Source organism: Gopherus flavomarginatus, chromosome 1 (assembly GCF_025201925.1).
Source record: "Gopherus flavomarginatus isolate rGopFla2 chromosome 1, rGopFla2.mat.asm, whole genome shotgun sequence".
NCBI classification, from domain to species: domain Eukaryota; kingdom Metazoa; phylum Chordata; order Testudines; family Testudinidae; genus Gopherus; species Gopherus flavomarginatus.
In genome coordinates this window covers 103,762,524-103,777,890 of record NC_066617.1, presented here as the reverse complement: position 1 = coordinate 103,777,890, position 15,367 = coordinate 103,762,524, and the positions used below count along the sequence as shown (strand labels likewise).

The 15,367-nt window shown below is 43.2% G+C and overlaps 1 protein-coding gene across 2 annotated transcripts in view; it reads left to right on the top strand.

Moving 5' to 3' along the window:
* ABTB3 (ankyrin repeat and BTB domain containing 3) overlaps window positions 1–14,966 on the top strand; it is a 325,425-nt gene extending 310,459 nt beyond the window's left edge. For both annotated transcript variants that reach the window (XM_050926302.1, XM_050926291.1), the window contains 4 exons: window positions 2,108–2,189; window positions 4,908–4,976; window positions 8,056–8,169; window positions 11,977–14,966. In XM_050926302.1, coding sequence (XP_050782259.1) covers window positions 2,108–2,189; window positions 4,908–4,976; window positions 8,056–8,169; window positions 11,977–12,186 — 475 coding nt within the window. In that variant the 3' untranslated portion in view covers window positions 12,187–14,966. The remainder of the gene's footprint in view (window positions 1–2,107; window positions 2,190–4,907; window positions 4,977–8,055; window positions 8,170–11,976) is intronic.
* Window positions 14,967–15,367: the final 401 nt, after the last annotated feature.

The following is a 15,367-nucleotide window of genomic DNA, read 5'->3' as shown; positions in this document are numbered from 1 at the left end:
ATAGTGGCACCTGAAGTCCAAAGATGCAAGTATCCCTTGGAGAGCAGGGAGGAGCTGGGGCAAGGCACTCTTTTCCCCCTCCCTCTCAAAAATATTGAATTATTAACCTAGGACACAATTTCCTGCTATCTAGAAAACACACCTTTAAATGTAAATACCTAAAAACAAGTGTAAGAAACCTGGTACACTTACCTGGAGCTGGATTTACAAAGAAAATGTAATTGAGAGGGTATCTGTGTATATCACCTTTCTCAGACAAAATTTTGTAGACTGCCATTTCATGATTCTCAGCTTTCTTTTGTTTTATGTGGCGAAGATAATTATTTGGCTGTTAACACCTAATTAAAATACACCGCCACCTCGATATAACGCTGTCCTCGGGAGCCAAAAAATCTTACTGCGTTATAGGTGAAACCGTGTTATATCAAACTTGCTTTGATCCTCCAGAGTGCGCAGCCCCGCACCCCCAGAGTGCTGCTTTACCGCATTATATCCAAATGTGTGTTACATCGGGTTGCGTTATATCGGGGTAGCGGTGTACTCCATTCACACACACACACAGTTTCAGCCCCAATACAGCAATCAATCAAGAAATTACATTGTCTGCAATGGATTAGCATTGAGAAGGAAGATAGGCATATAAGACAATGCTGTGAGTCCTGAAATAAAATGTCAAGGGTTAAACAGATATCTTGAATAGTGTGGGATGCAGGAAAGAGAAAAAACATAGCAAACAAGAGGACTTAGTGACACAGAGAACTGGTAATGCAGTCTAGGGCCTTTCAGCTCTAAGGTACTGGCTTGAATACAACCAGTGCTGGTTGTGAATGAAAGCATTTAATATCTGTTGGCTGCTTGTGATTTGAGTGGTGGTCTCAGACTAGTTTCAAGTGGAGATATGTCTCTGATAACAAAAAGCACCAGCACAAGCTGCCAGACTTAGCAGAGGTACTTGAAAAGGCAGTCCTTCAAAAACAAAGGTATGACACATTGGGAACATTGCACATTTGCTGTCCTTACTTAGCTGTCCTGTGCATGAAGGTGTGCATTCAGGCCCTGATTCAGGAAAGCATTTAGACCCTTGCTTAAGTCTGTCTCCTGTGTAGGCCAATGCTTATGTGCTGTCCTGAGTAGAAATGTTTTCCTGAATCAGGGCCAAAAAGAGGTCTTCAGTTTCTAAGGGTGTCCATCTCAATCTAGTAACTTAAACATTTTTAAAAGCTAAAATCCTAGATGTCTGTATAATATCACATACAATTACAATTAACTTAAATGAATTCTACTCTGCTATCCAAATCTATGGTTGAAATGAGAATTTTAACATTCTGAGAACAGCGGTATATCAATTCTTTCTCTCCCCATCCCCACACAATTATATTAAACCTGCATTAGAGTATTAAACTTCTTTGTGTAGAATCTTCAACATTTTGCCCTGGCCATCTTGCAACCCAGCACAATGGAGATGTGAGAGGGGGAGGAAAGCTGCAAATATTTAAAATGCAAGCTGGTATCAATCCAAAAAGAGTTTTTGAATTTTTAAAAGTTGCCGGTTTTACTCAAAAATGGCCCTAATAAAAGAGGTTTCCTAATTTCACTTTGAATTTGATTACATACCTTTAAGGGGGTGTGTCTACACTGCAATCACAGATGTGATTGTGGCTCAAGAAGGCATACCCATGCTCACTTTCATTTAGCTAGCTCGGCTAAAAATAGCAATGCAGGTGGAGCAGCATTGGCTTCAGCCTGGGCTGTACAAGCCTGCCCACAAGCTGGGTATGATCTCGCATTGCTAGCCTGCACGAGAGTCCACGCTGCCGTGTCTTCACTGCTATTTTGAGAGTTGTGCTAACTAGGTTAAAGCTAGCATGGGTATGCCATGCTGCAGTGCTGTATGCTGAGCTGCAATCATGCTTCCAATTACGGTGTAGACATACCCTCTACAGTATATAAACCATCATATATTTCAGGATATAAATCCCGCTAAGCTTCTCTGCATTCTAACGTCCTATTTTCACAGTAATAGATGGTCGCCTCCCTTCCACTTCGCTATATTTCAGCAGAAAGGTCATTGTAGTGTGGTATTTCAATCTTGCTTGTTTTTATTTAGGTTTAAAGCGCTGCTATCTAGCAAACCCTCAGCTGAGAACACTTGTATTGAGATCAGCTATGTGAAGTACCCCATATTTCAGGTAAAGTCTGTGCACACATGGTATCCGAATGGAATGTGTGACGTCAACAATTGTATGTACCCTGCACAAATCAATGCAATTACATTTAGTAAATGAGTCATGTCATATACCTTAGAGTAGTGGTTTCATAAGCAAAGGCCTCAACTCTTTTATATAGTAACTTGCATTATAGTGCTGATTGTAGTCAAATAATATGTGAATGACTAGATTTAGCTATGTACATTTCACTTCTATAGTCTTTGAAGACAGAGCAGGACATTTCAGTGGAACACTTGCATATACTTTTTCTTTTTCTTTTTTCTTTTTTTTTTCTTTTTTTTTTTGCGGGGGGAGGTTCTCATGTTTGATATTCCTGCATTTGCACACACAAGCTTGGAGGATGTAGAGGCCTTTCTTTTCCTAGCAATATTTGTTTACTCACATTTTGTAATTCCTTCTGTGAAAATATACAGCCAAACGTATCTGTCTCACCTGTTGGGTTAGATGCAGTGTATTCAAGAACTTGCATGTCTAAGAAAAATTTATTTTAACCAGAACGACAGTTCTATTTACTGATTGTCAGGGCTGGCGCTACCATTTAGGCAGCCTAGGCAATCGCCTAGGGCGCCAGAATAATTGGTGGGCTCCGTTTTGCCGGAGGGGGCGGCAGGCAGCTCTGGTGGAGCTGCTGCAATGGTGCCTGCGGAGGGTCCACTGGTTCGCGGCTCCGGTGGAGCTGCTGCAATGGTGCCTGCAGACGGTCGGCTCCTCGCGCGGTTCTGGTGGACCGCCCGCAGGTATGACTGCGGCAGCTCCACCAGAGCCGCGGGACCAGCGCGCGGGGCGGTGAAATTGCCATACGCCTAGGGCGCTCAAACCCCTAGTGCCGGTCCTGCTGATTGTTAGAGCAGCAGATATTTTTCAGTGTCACTTACAGCTGCCTGCAATAACATTTAAACTTAATCTCAGTTTCCTGAGAAGAAATATTATTTGGCCCATGTTACAATGCAAAACCACAGCACAGACCTTCTCACCAAGCATGCTTGCCTACAGAAGTGTGTGAAGAAGAGGGTGTGGTTTCCCAGAAAGGGAAGGAATCAGGGAACAGACACTATATGTGGCATGTTCTCCTGAATAAATGGTGTTAAAACGGTATCAAAAAATGAATGAACCAGGATCAACTTGTCCTGTGAGCTACCTGAACCTCTTTGGACAGTTACAGCACTGTGGCTAATAGGGATTGGGAGAGAAGCCATGCTACCCGTGAAGAGAAGCCTAGAACTGTGCAAAGACAGAGAAGATGTCCATGTATGGCCTGACACCTGCTGGTTTTTGACCAGTTTGACTGACAAATCCGTAGCCCTGCACATTGTTTGGTAGCCTCACACGCCTTCTCCCACCATACCATTCTCATGATGCAAAGTTAAAAATGCTGCTCATGAGTGGCTTTTCCAAAGTGGCTTATTTTTCATAGTAACCCCTTCCCTTTCATGTGTTTTACTCAAGCGGGAATGATATGGTTCTGTGAGCCTCACCATGTTACACTAATGACAATGACCCTGAAGCAAAGGGAGGCAGGATAGTGAAAGGCAGTAACATAGAGTAACTCCTCACTTAACGTTGTAGTTATGTTCCTGAAAAATGCAACTTTAAGCAAAATGATGTTGTGAATCCAATTTCCCCATAAGAATTAATGTAAATAGGTGGGGTTAGGTTGCAGGGAAATTTTTTTCACCAGACAAAAGACATTTTTCTCTCACACACACACACACACACACACACACACACACACACACACACACACACACACACACACACACACACACACACAGTAAGTTTTAAACAAACAATTTAATACTATACACAGCAATGATGATTGTGAAGGTTGGTTGAGGTGGTGAAGTCAGAGGATGGAAGAAGGAGGGATATTTCCCAGGGAATGCCTTACTGCTAAATGATAAACTAACTGATCCCTCAAGAGTTAACACATTATTGTTAATGTAGCCTCACACTCTACAGGACAGCACAAATGGAGGGAGGGGAGACAGCATTGCAGACAGAGACACACACGTGTGTGTGAGAGAGAGATGCACATTGCCCCTTTAAGTAAGCGGACCCCATTCTAAGTACATTGCCTTTTTAAGTAGATCAGCAAGTTGAGACAGCAGCTGCTGCCAACAAGCTCCCTCTGTCCTGAACTCAGTTGTGTTTCTCCCCTCCCACCCCCCCGCTCTTTAGAGATAGGGTAAGTGGGAGGCAGGAGCAGGGGGGAGGGAGACACCCTGACATTAGTCCGCCTCTTCTCCTCCACCCCCGCACAGCAAGCAGGAGGCTCCCGGGAGCAGCTCCAAGGCAGAGGGCAGGAGCAGCACATGGCAGTGGGGGGAGGGACAGCTGAACTGCTGGCAGTTGGTAGCCTGTTGGTCATTTGCGGCACAGGGAACATGGGGGAGCGGGGAGCTGGTAGGGGGGCTGCCGGTCCACCCTGGTTCCAAGCCCCCACCGGCTAGCTGCAACGGGCTGCTCTTTCTGCACGCAGTGGACAAAGCAGGCAGCTGCCAAACACTGTTAAAAGGGAGCATTGCACAATTTAAATGATCATGTCTTTAATTGATCAGCAACATAACAACAAAACAACATTAACTGGGATGACTTTAAGTGAGGAGTTACTATATGTAGTGAACATTTGTTGTCTGGGATTACTTTTCATGAGCAAACAATCTCTTTGTTTTGTTTCAGCTGGTTATGCAGTATCTTTATTGTGGCGGTGCAGAATCACTCCTGATTAAGAATAATGAAATAATGGAGGTAAGAAGTATTTTACTTCATTCCAATGGGAGTTACTATAAGTGATCTCTCCAGTGTTCACATAGCTGCACATGGAAATGGTCTCCATCAAGTGTTGGCAAACAGCAAAGAACTCTTCACCAGGTCATTTAGTTTTCCCCATGTCTACAGTGGCATCTGTCAGCACTTTTTGAGGAAAGGAATGAAAACCTGCTTTCATTTCTTCCTCCAGTCTCAGACTGTCTCTCCATCACTTCTTCCGGCTTCTCTGAGTTCATAGTTGATCCTAACTGAGGTGCCACCACTGTGAATACCCAGCTTGCAGCCTCCACCCCCAATTCCAGTTACTGTAAATAAAAGTAGGTTTTATTGGACATAAGACAGAAAAGAGAGAGAAAAATCCCAAAGCAAAAGATAATTTGAATTAAACATCTGGCCAGACAGTCTGAGAAACTCTTCTAGTAAAGCAAAAAGCTTGTGTTACAAAATATGGAAATATTCCCCTCACCATGGTACAACAGCCTCATTCCCTTAGTCTTAACAGGATGTCTCTTGCCACTGAATCAGTCTATTCCCCTTTCCAAGCTGTGTCTCTGGGGTTGTTAGCTAGGAGTTAGATGTCCAGAAAATTAGAATAATCTCATGTGTAGTTCCTCATTCAGGAAGATATGAAAGCATATGCCTAACTTGGAGCATGTGAGTAGTTCCACTGAAGTAAAAGTTCAGCTTCAAGTAGCCATATGCTTAACTGTGTTGCTGAATTGGACCTTAAAGCACCTCCTGAGATGGAGGGAAGGAGAATCCTTTTTATCCCAAAAGCTTATCCTCCTGTCCAAGGAGTCCAGTTACACTTTGTCATCTTCCCCCTCATCCTCACCCCAGCCAAATGTGCATAACCAATATCCTGTGCATTGTTATTATCAACCATTGTTCAACCAAGTGGCTCCCAATAAAACACAAGTAAAGGCATGTTTGGGCTACTTCCTCGCCAGTCTGAGCTGGAAGCGTTCATATCCACAGCATTCAGGTTATATCAGGTAAAACTAATATGGGACACTAAATATTAAAATCACTGATGTTTATGCATCTGGTAACAATCATAATGCACAGATTATATAGAATCTGCCAATATGTTATTTTGCAGTGTGAGACACCCAAGCAAGGGTAAGTGTTTTGACAGAGATAGCGCTACCAGAAACTGGCAGCAATTGGGTATGATTGGCCAATGAGAGTCTATTTTGGTGGGTATCGTAACCCTTATAATAATCCTGCTGAGGAAGTTTTAGAGGGGGGAGCATTTGTATAAGCAGACAAAACTGGAATTAGTCCTCTCCAGTTCGGTGGTGTCGTTTTAACTAAGATCACTTGAATTAACTTCCTTTCTCTTACTAAAACCAGCTCTTATTTTTCAAATTCATTCCCACAACTTTGCAAAGAGGCCTATAAACCCTAATCCTTCCTGCGAAAAGTCTTCTCAAGCTAGATAGGACAACAGCTTTACAGATCTAGATCTATACACTTAATCAACTAGGTAACACCCCAACAGTTGACTGGATGGGGAAAGAGAAAGGGCTATTTGGCCTTTTATAGAGAAAGGGCTATTTGGCCTTTTATGGGTGTCCCAAGTCCGGCACATGGCCCCCTCTGAGGGCATTCCCATGGGCTTGACTGTCAAATATGGCAGCTGTGTTGGACAAAAGGAGGGGATTGAGCAGCCTTGTAAAGACTATGCAGCTGCCTAAGAGAAGGCTCCTAATCCCTCAGGATTCCCTTTGTTTCCTGTGGTTTAAGAGCCCTTGTGGACCACAGGTCTGACTCCTTGAGCCACGGTGGCAGCTGGAGCCCGGATACGGCCCTAGTTTTCTAAAGTTATATTTAGCAACTTGCTTTATTATAAATGTAACAAGAAGCACAGGAAATACTGAAATCTTTGCTGCAATTCATAATTGGGGCCAGCTGGCTGCTGTCACATCAGCATTGCAGATTTTCCAGATCTGGGATTTATTTAGGGGATTAGAATAGAGCTGGAGGTGAGTGGATGGACAGGGCCAGAGCAACTTTCTAACAGTTTTTTTTCCTAACAGCCCTGGTTTGCAGTGTGAGGGCACTGTTGGGTTCCACTGAGCAGCACTTGGTTGGGTATTCCCAGTGATAAGTGCTATGTAAATAAATTCCTAAAGATAGATAGAGCTCCCAGCTCAACCTGATATATGTATATTGATAAGAGCAAACTGCGTAGTGCTGAAGAACCCCTGCTTACCTTCTAAGCAAGAGAGGAAAGACAATGGGATCACATTTGGAAGGAGAAAAAGTGGAGCAGAGCTCTTTCACCAACCAGACAGCAAGAAAAAGAGGCAGCAGATGAAATCCTGACCCCATAAAAGTCAGTGGCAAAACTCTTGTGGACTTCTGTGGAAGCAGGATTTCACCCAGCAGAGCTTGTTGTCTCCCACCAGCTAGAAGAGGGATTGAGTGGAGATCTGCCTGCACTACCCTCTTCCACCAGCTGAGATAAGAGGTTTGAACCTACTTGGCTTTGTAGATTTTAAGGCCAGAAGGGACTATTCCAATTGTCTAATCTGACTACCTGCATAACACCTGCCATATGTTTTCACCCTCTAATTCCTTCATCAAGCCCATAACTTCTGTTTGTGCTATTGCAAAAAGCAGGGTTGAACCCTGGCTATTTGTTTCTAACGTGTAGCTGTGCAGATTCTTCCATTCAGAGTCACATTTTTGGAAGGGCTATATGCTCTCATGGTTATGCTGCTTCCTCGATAGTGCCCAGATATCAGGGGAACTTATACACTTCTGTCCCCGCACCCCAAACATGGCAGCATCTGGATCTGAATGTTCTGTTTTCCACTCATCACTTACCAACAACTGCTCATCATAGTTTGAGTTATGTTATTTCCCTTTGAACACTGAAAAGGGTAAAATCAGCAAAAGAACTTTCTTATTATGGCAGTTAAATGACTGATAAATTAAATTAAACTTAACTATAAGTCTATGTATAAATGTAATAAAATAGCAAGGAAATGATACTGTTTAGTACTGTTCTGTTCAGCACTTCTAACACTTTTTTTTGTCTACTGTTTAGCTTCTCTCTGCTGCTAAATTTTTCCAGCTTGAAGCTTTGCAACGACACTGTGAGATCATCTGTGCAAAAAGTATAAACACAGAAAATTGTGTGGATATTTATAATCATGCCAAGGTAAAACAACTGTATGTGTGTGCATGCATGTCTGTCTACACCCCGAGTGTGTGAAGTTCATATGTATCACATGCTTGTGCAGTTTGTCACAAATCTATGATCTCATCATCTGTCCCAATAGGCCATCTCTCTGGGACTTATTGTAACATTCCATACTCCTAAGCCATGGGTGGCCAACCTGAGCCTGAGAAGGAGCCAGAATTTGTCAATGTACATTGCCAAAGAGCCACAGTGATACGTCAGCAGCCCCCACGTCAGCTCCCTGCCTCCGCTCCCAGCACCTCCCAGCCACCGGCAGCCCTGCCGATCAGCACCTCCCCTGCATCTCCCAATCAGCTGTTTTGTGGTGTGCAGGAGGCTCTGGGTGGGGGAGAGGAAGGAGCGAGGGCACAGCAGGGGAGGGACTGGGAAGGAGTGGAGTGGTGGCAGGGCTTGTGGCAGAGCCAAGGGTTGAGCAGTGAGCACCCCCCGGCACATTGGAAAGTTGGCGCCTGTAGCTCCAGCCCCGGAGTTGGTGCCTATACAAGGAGCCGCATATTAACTTCTGAAGAGTCGCATGTGGGTCCGGAGTCACAGGTTGGCCACCTCTGCCCTAAGCCATTTCAGACAGTTGCCTTTAAAAAGAAGTAAACTTGCCTTCCTTCCTCTGGCAAATGGGTATATTCTCACTGAACTTACCCTCACTGGAGGTTCAGGATGAGTGGTACTCAGCCTTAGTAGCTGACAGCTTTTCTGTATCTAAAAATGGCACATTGTCAAAGTCTAATGTCTTACAACCCTGCAGGGATAGTAATGAGACTTTTATACCATTGGAGAGGGGAAATGCCCAGCTTCCCAATGGAATCCAGTATTCCATAGTCCTCCCAGTGGTCCTGAATTATAGGACGTTAAAGCATGACATTTTTAGACTTAGAAAAACAACTTTAGGTCATTTATTTTTTCCTCTCCTTTTGTGTATTTTATAGTGGAACTCACATTAACTAAGGCTTGGCAGGTGGAGGGATACAAAAATAGTCCCAATAAAAATATGTCACAAGCATTCCTAAAATTATTTTTCTGTAAGATGTGGCACATACAACAAATCTAATGGTGTGGTGTGACCTGGGGATTTGATCAGCACTCATTTGAGGTGATCCACAGGCCATTCCCAACTCCTGCTGATCAAATCTTCATTTTTCACAATCATGTAGTCCCTATATATACTGCTATGCATTGGTGTGCATAGGTATGCCATCAGCTTTTGAAATAGGAAAATATTTCATTCCTGAAAATGAATTATATATGAAGTGTATCTAGAGGCCTCTCTTTTATGATGGAAACAAATGAAGGAACAGAAGCATCCTCCACTTTGTAAGGCACCTGATTTATTTCCCAGCTTGTGAGACAACTTCTGGATTTAGGAGGGGTTTTTAATCCTAGATAAAAAGAATCATTTCAGTTTTGTTTTCAGCTCTTGGGTCTTTTCTTCTAAAGTGAGATAAGCTACACTGGATTTTTTTTGTCTCTCTGGGCCCCAATTCAGCAGTGCACTTAAGCATGTGAGTGACCCCATTGAAGGCAAGGTTAGGCACATGCTGAATCTGGGCCCTAGTTCACTTCTGTGGGCCAGATCCAGCAAGTGCTCAACGCATGGAGCTGTCACTGAATTCTGGCAGTGGAAGGTGTACCTACGTGGCAGACTTGTGAGACCAAGACACTTCACTTCAGACTTGATGATCTGTAAATTGTTAAATTGTTCACATTTCATTCTATTCAATTCTTCTCATCCTACTCAGAATGCAGGTTTTACAAGCAGCCTCCATTTCTTGTCTTCTGCTGGCGTACAGTGTCCCCGTATCACAGTGCATTAGTTAACTCTGTGGCATGGGCAGGGGCGGCTCTATGTATTTTGCCGCCCCAAGCACGGCAGTCAGGCAGCTTTTGGTGGCGTGCCTGCAAGAGGTCCGCCGGTCCCGCGCCTTCGGTGGTGTGCCTGCGGGAGGTTCGCCGGTCCCGCGCCTTCGGTGTACCCGCCGCCAAATTGCCGCCGAAGCCATGGGACCGGCAGACCTCCCACAGGCATGCCACCAAAGACAGCCTGACTGCTGCCTTCATGGCGACCAGCAGGCCGACCCCCGCAGCTTGCCGCCCCAGGCGTGCGCTTGGTGTGCTGGTGCCTGGAGCCGCCCCTGGGCATGGGATAGTATTATATTCTGAATAATCAGTTGATTTAGATGGTTGCTGAGGACTTTCCATTCCTGTATTTGTAAAGGACCCTAGGAAGAAATGGTTATTTGATTAGCATAGCTTTCAAGTTTTCATTTTTACTCAAGGTTCTCTTTACTGTGTGTTCTCTCCAGAGAAAAGCCATGTGATTTGGCAAATTGCATTGGTGACACTGGTTGATTAGTTTCTACAAGGTACCAGTCATGCTTTCCATGCAGACCCCAAACTTCTAGTGAGGTCAATAGGAGTTTTGAGAGTACACATAATAATACTCAGCACTTCCCCAACATGCGGCTGGGGATCAGATGAACAATAAGAAAGAAAAGAAAAATATATTATTTCCTCACTGCAATGTACCTGCATATTGAAATAATGAGTAAAGAGAATGGAAGGAGGAGTAAAGAAGAATGGAGTGAAATCTTAAGAGAACAATATAAATCCACCAAAGAAAATTAATCCAGTCTGTGATCCAGATCCTCAGATGGTGTAAATTAACACAGCTCCCTGACTTCAATGGAGCTACTTCAGTTTACACCAGCTGAGCATCAGACCTTCCAAATCCAAAATAATGCTTTCCTTTAGAAAGCTCCTAAGCTGCCCTGAACTGTCCCACTTTTTGTAGTCAACATTTGTGTCATCCACAGATTATGTTAATATAGTGGTGGGCCTGTACTATGGACTCTACTTTCTAGACTCTGCAAACAGAGTAAAGATCTCAAGGCTAAAGATAGGAAAAGCCAGCTACAGTTCTGGGTTGCATAGGCCTCCATCCACTAACAAGTCCAAAGCTTTCCATTTGTTCTCAGAGCTCAGACACACCAGGAGTTTGCCCAGGCTGGTGGATCCATGGAGCACTTTTCTGTATACTTTGCAGAACACACTCAGGGCCTGGTCCTTGACTGGAATGTTCAGGGCTACTACTTGCATGATCTCAGTGAGCAAATGGCCTGATCCTACTTCTTATGAGACAACTGCTACTTCCTGTGCTCTAGTGGATCACTTAACACTTGCTTACGTGCAAACAAGATGGGATACATTAAGTGTAAAGGAATGTAGTGGTCCCAAAAACAACATACTTCACATGCTGTACACGTAGCAGCCATTTTCCAACTGGAGTTATTTCACCCCAGCTAAGAGTACACGTCTTAATGCAGTTATTTCTGATGGTGATGGTGGTGCTGGTCAGGTGTATCATGCGTCATAGGAATGTTGGGAGACAGTGTTGATAGACCTGGCCTCTAGTAGATCTCCCCAAATCTACTGGTTTTGGTGGTGGAAACTATGGGGCCAAATCCTGGCCCTAATGAGATCCATGACAAAAATCCCATTGATTTGTATGGGGCCTGAATTTCATCCTTGGAATTTTGCCTCCAAGGTGACCTTCATTTATTGACGTAGTCTTAAGTCTGGAATTTGTCATTTGAAGCAAACAACGTGACACATCACTTGACACACACACATATGTGGGTGTCAGTGTTCCCATCTGAAAAACGTAGCTTGTATAGTTTGTGTGCAGTTTGTAATCTTTACTTCTCATGAACAGTATTTATTGACCCATACCTATCAGAGTGGTTACCTTTCTTTAATCCCCACTTTTTGTAGTTTCTCGGAGTCACAGAACTATCCTCCTATTGTGAAGGCTACTTTCTAAAAAATATGATGGTCCTCATTGAAAATGAAGCTTTCAAACAGCTGTTGTATGACAAGAATGGAGACACGTCTGGTCAGAATGTACTACAAGACTTACAGAGGACGTTGGCGACACGGATTCAGTCAATTCATTTGTCGTCTTCAAAGGGCTCTGTTGTATAAAGTTCAGGAAGGAGATCGCGCTCAGAAAAGACACTGCGAATTCAGGCTCCTGTTGCAGTTGCTTAAATGAACATACAAAATTCTACTTCACATTGGAATATATATATATATATTTTGTTGGCCAAAGGTGCTGCTTTTAGGCTGCAGCCTCACTTAGATGAGAGAATGCTGTACATATGGCTCCTACCCGTTTTTGAGAAACAAGGATGTAGCACTATTCTGTGAATTACTGTTATGTTCAATTCTGAATGCAAAAGTGTGGTCTTGGAGCTAATGCCAACAAAAACCAGAACTCACCAATGAACAGCAGAAGCCTCTGCCTGAACAAAGAGACCATGGACCACTTAAACTGACAAATGGGTTATTTAAGGTTATTTTGCTCCATCATGTTATACATTTAAGAACTGTACTGTACCTATTCCAGAGTCCATTCTATTGTGCATTTAAGAAACGTAAGATTTGTTAGTTGCTGTTTCATAAGGGTCAACTGTGTTAGAGAGTTGGTAAGACTGTTATAAATGAGGAAATATACTGGCAAATTTTTAGGGGTGGGAACTTTTTTAAATTGTTCATAACAAATGGGGTGGCCTTGTAGATTAAAATCTATTTCTTAAGCTTAAAAATTCATTTTTGACAGAGTTGTGTTTGCGAATCTATGTAACATGTTTTGTTTTTTAAAGGCACGCTGTGTAAATACTGTATACATATGAGCAGGTTTTGCTTATATTCTTTCCTAAGGTGGTATAATCTTGCCTAAACGGTTATGGTTACACCAAAGAGGTATATTATCAAGACAATATCTAACATGGTAGTTGGGGAATAAAAATCTGCATGCTAATTGTGATTTGGGGTTAAAAACAATAACAAACTCAACATGCATTTGCATGGTAATTGTACCTGTGAAATGTTATGTTTGTGCTTTGTTTTGCCAAGACTGCTTCTCAAACTCCATTTGTGAAATTAGCACATTTACTTTTCTTTCTTAGTGCAAATGGTAGTGAGATGATTCCCACAGAGACTTGTTGGAAGATGCTGATTTCCATTTGTTACATGGAAGAGTTAATATCAGCCTTTACTCTAGTAACATGTCAATATTTCGCTACTGGCCAGAGATTGTGACTAAGTTAGACTTTTTTAAATTATTATTAAATATGTACTATAGAATAATTTCTTACTGTATCCTCAGAATGTATAGGTTATCTACAATGGAGATGTTCAATGTCAGGGCTAAATTTATTTTGCAGCATACTGTTAGCAAGAGAGATCTGTTAAGTGCCACAGTTTTCTGGACATCTTGTACTTGATGATACCTTTCATGAATCAGTTGCTTTAAAACACAGGGAAGACCTCAGTAAAGAGCAGGAGAAAGGTGCTACCTTTTCAGTGGCAAAATTACATGTATTTCTTTTCTAGCATACTTTTTGAAACTGTGCCCGGTTCACAGATTTTTAGGAGCTTTAATTTGACAGTGCATGGTAACTTGTTGGTCTTTTGTTAGAGTATTTATGTCCAGTGCTATTTCCTGTTTATAGCTTTTGGAATGCTCAGAAAACACAGTCTTTGCATTAGTTATCAACATGATAGGAAACTGTTTTATTGTTCTGATCTGTAAATCCTCCCATATGCTTGATCATTTTAAAGCCTATCCAGTATCTGCAACAAATTACAAAATTGTCTAAACTACCATTAATGTCTCAGAGACACAGCATGTCAGCCTAACAATGAATTATCAGACAATTTGTTTCTGCATATGATATGCCATATAAGATGTTGTCTAGAACATTTAGCTACTGGCGACTTACTTTTCTGTGAATGTTGCAATGCTAGAGAAGCAAGAACCTGATAAATGCAATCGGAACTGTTGGGGGTGCTTATATTATAGTTTGGTGTGCTTCCTCACTCATTGAAACCCTTTCTTCCATATTCGTAACGATCTACATAATAAAAACAAATCTCACCCAGCAGCTTAATGTTAATTTCTCTAAATATAAAATTATAATGCTCCAGATTTTTATCAAGTAGGCCAAATTCTACCCTCAGGTACACACAGCTCCCACTAAGGTCATCAGGCATTGCAGGCATGTATCCACAAGCATAATTTTTCTCTGTGGGAAGTAAAAGCACAGGTATAAATTCAGCTAGGCAATCTGGTGTCTTAACAGGATGATAACCACTGCTTATGTAGCAGTGGCTTCAGGGCATACATTAATAGCAGTCCAGGGCATTGGTAATGGGATATAGAGCCTTATATCTCTGGGTTACTCATTGGAATGTTGATGTAGACTGATGTCACGAGCACAGAAATCCACCACAGTAGGTGTAACTTTCTTTGGCAGCTTCAGCAAAAAAAATCAAAGACTGGTGGGAAAGGGAGACTTCTCTTCTGTCTCACCCTGAGGCCTTGGCTACACTTGAGAGTTACAGCGCAATAAAGCCACCAACAGCGCTGTAACTCACTCCCCGTCGACACTGGTAAGACACATACAGTGCTGTATCTCCATGGCTACAGCACTGCTTGTACTCCACGTCCCCGAGAGGAATAGAAAGTATAGCGCTGCTGCTGCTGCGCTGGGGCGCCAGTGTAACAAGGGAATAACCTTAGTACGCCATGACTGACCTCGGAAGCTTCCCATAATCCTTTTAAGTGAAGGTTCCGCTCTTTGTTTTGTTGTGAACTCCGGGCTCCCGGAGCTGCTTATCAAAAAAACAAACACAGCCCCTGTTTGCTGTGAATGAGCAGAGGCAGGGGGGCTCCCTTTGGAACGCCCACAGCTAGTGTTTGCTTGAAAAGAGAGGTGGCGCAGGGGGAGAGGGGAAGGGTCCATTTCAAGGAGCGGCTGCTTATCTGGTCTGTGAGGAGAAAAAGCTGTTTGCTTTCAGTCAGTGAGAGGGGGTCAGGGAGGGGGTCGGAACTTGCAAAGCAGGGAGCTGACACAGTGTCGGCTCCAAAAATCCACTCTCTCTCTCTCCCCCACGCTCCCTGTCACACTCCACCCCACCCACCCCCTTTTGAAAAGCACATTGCAGCCACTTGAACGCTAGGATAGCTGCCCATGATGCACTGCTCCCAATGCCGCTGCAGATGCTGCAAATGTGGCCACGACAGTGCACTGGCAGCTGTCAGTGTGGACAGACTGCTGCGCTTTCCCTACTCCGCTGTACGAAGACAGGTTTAACTCCT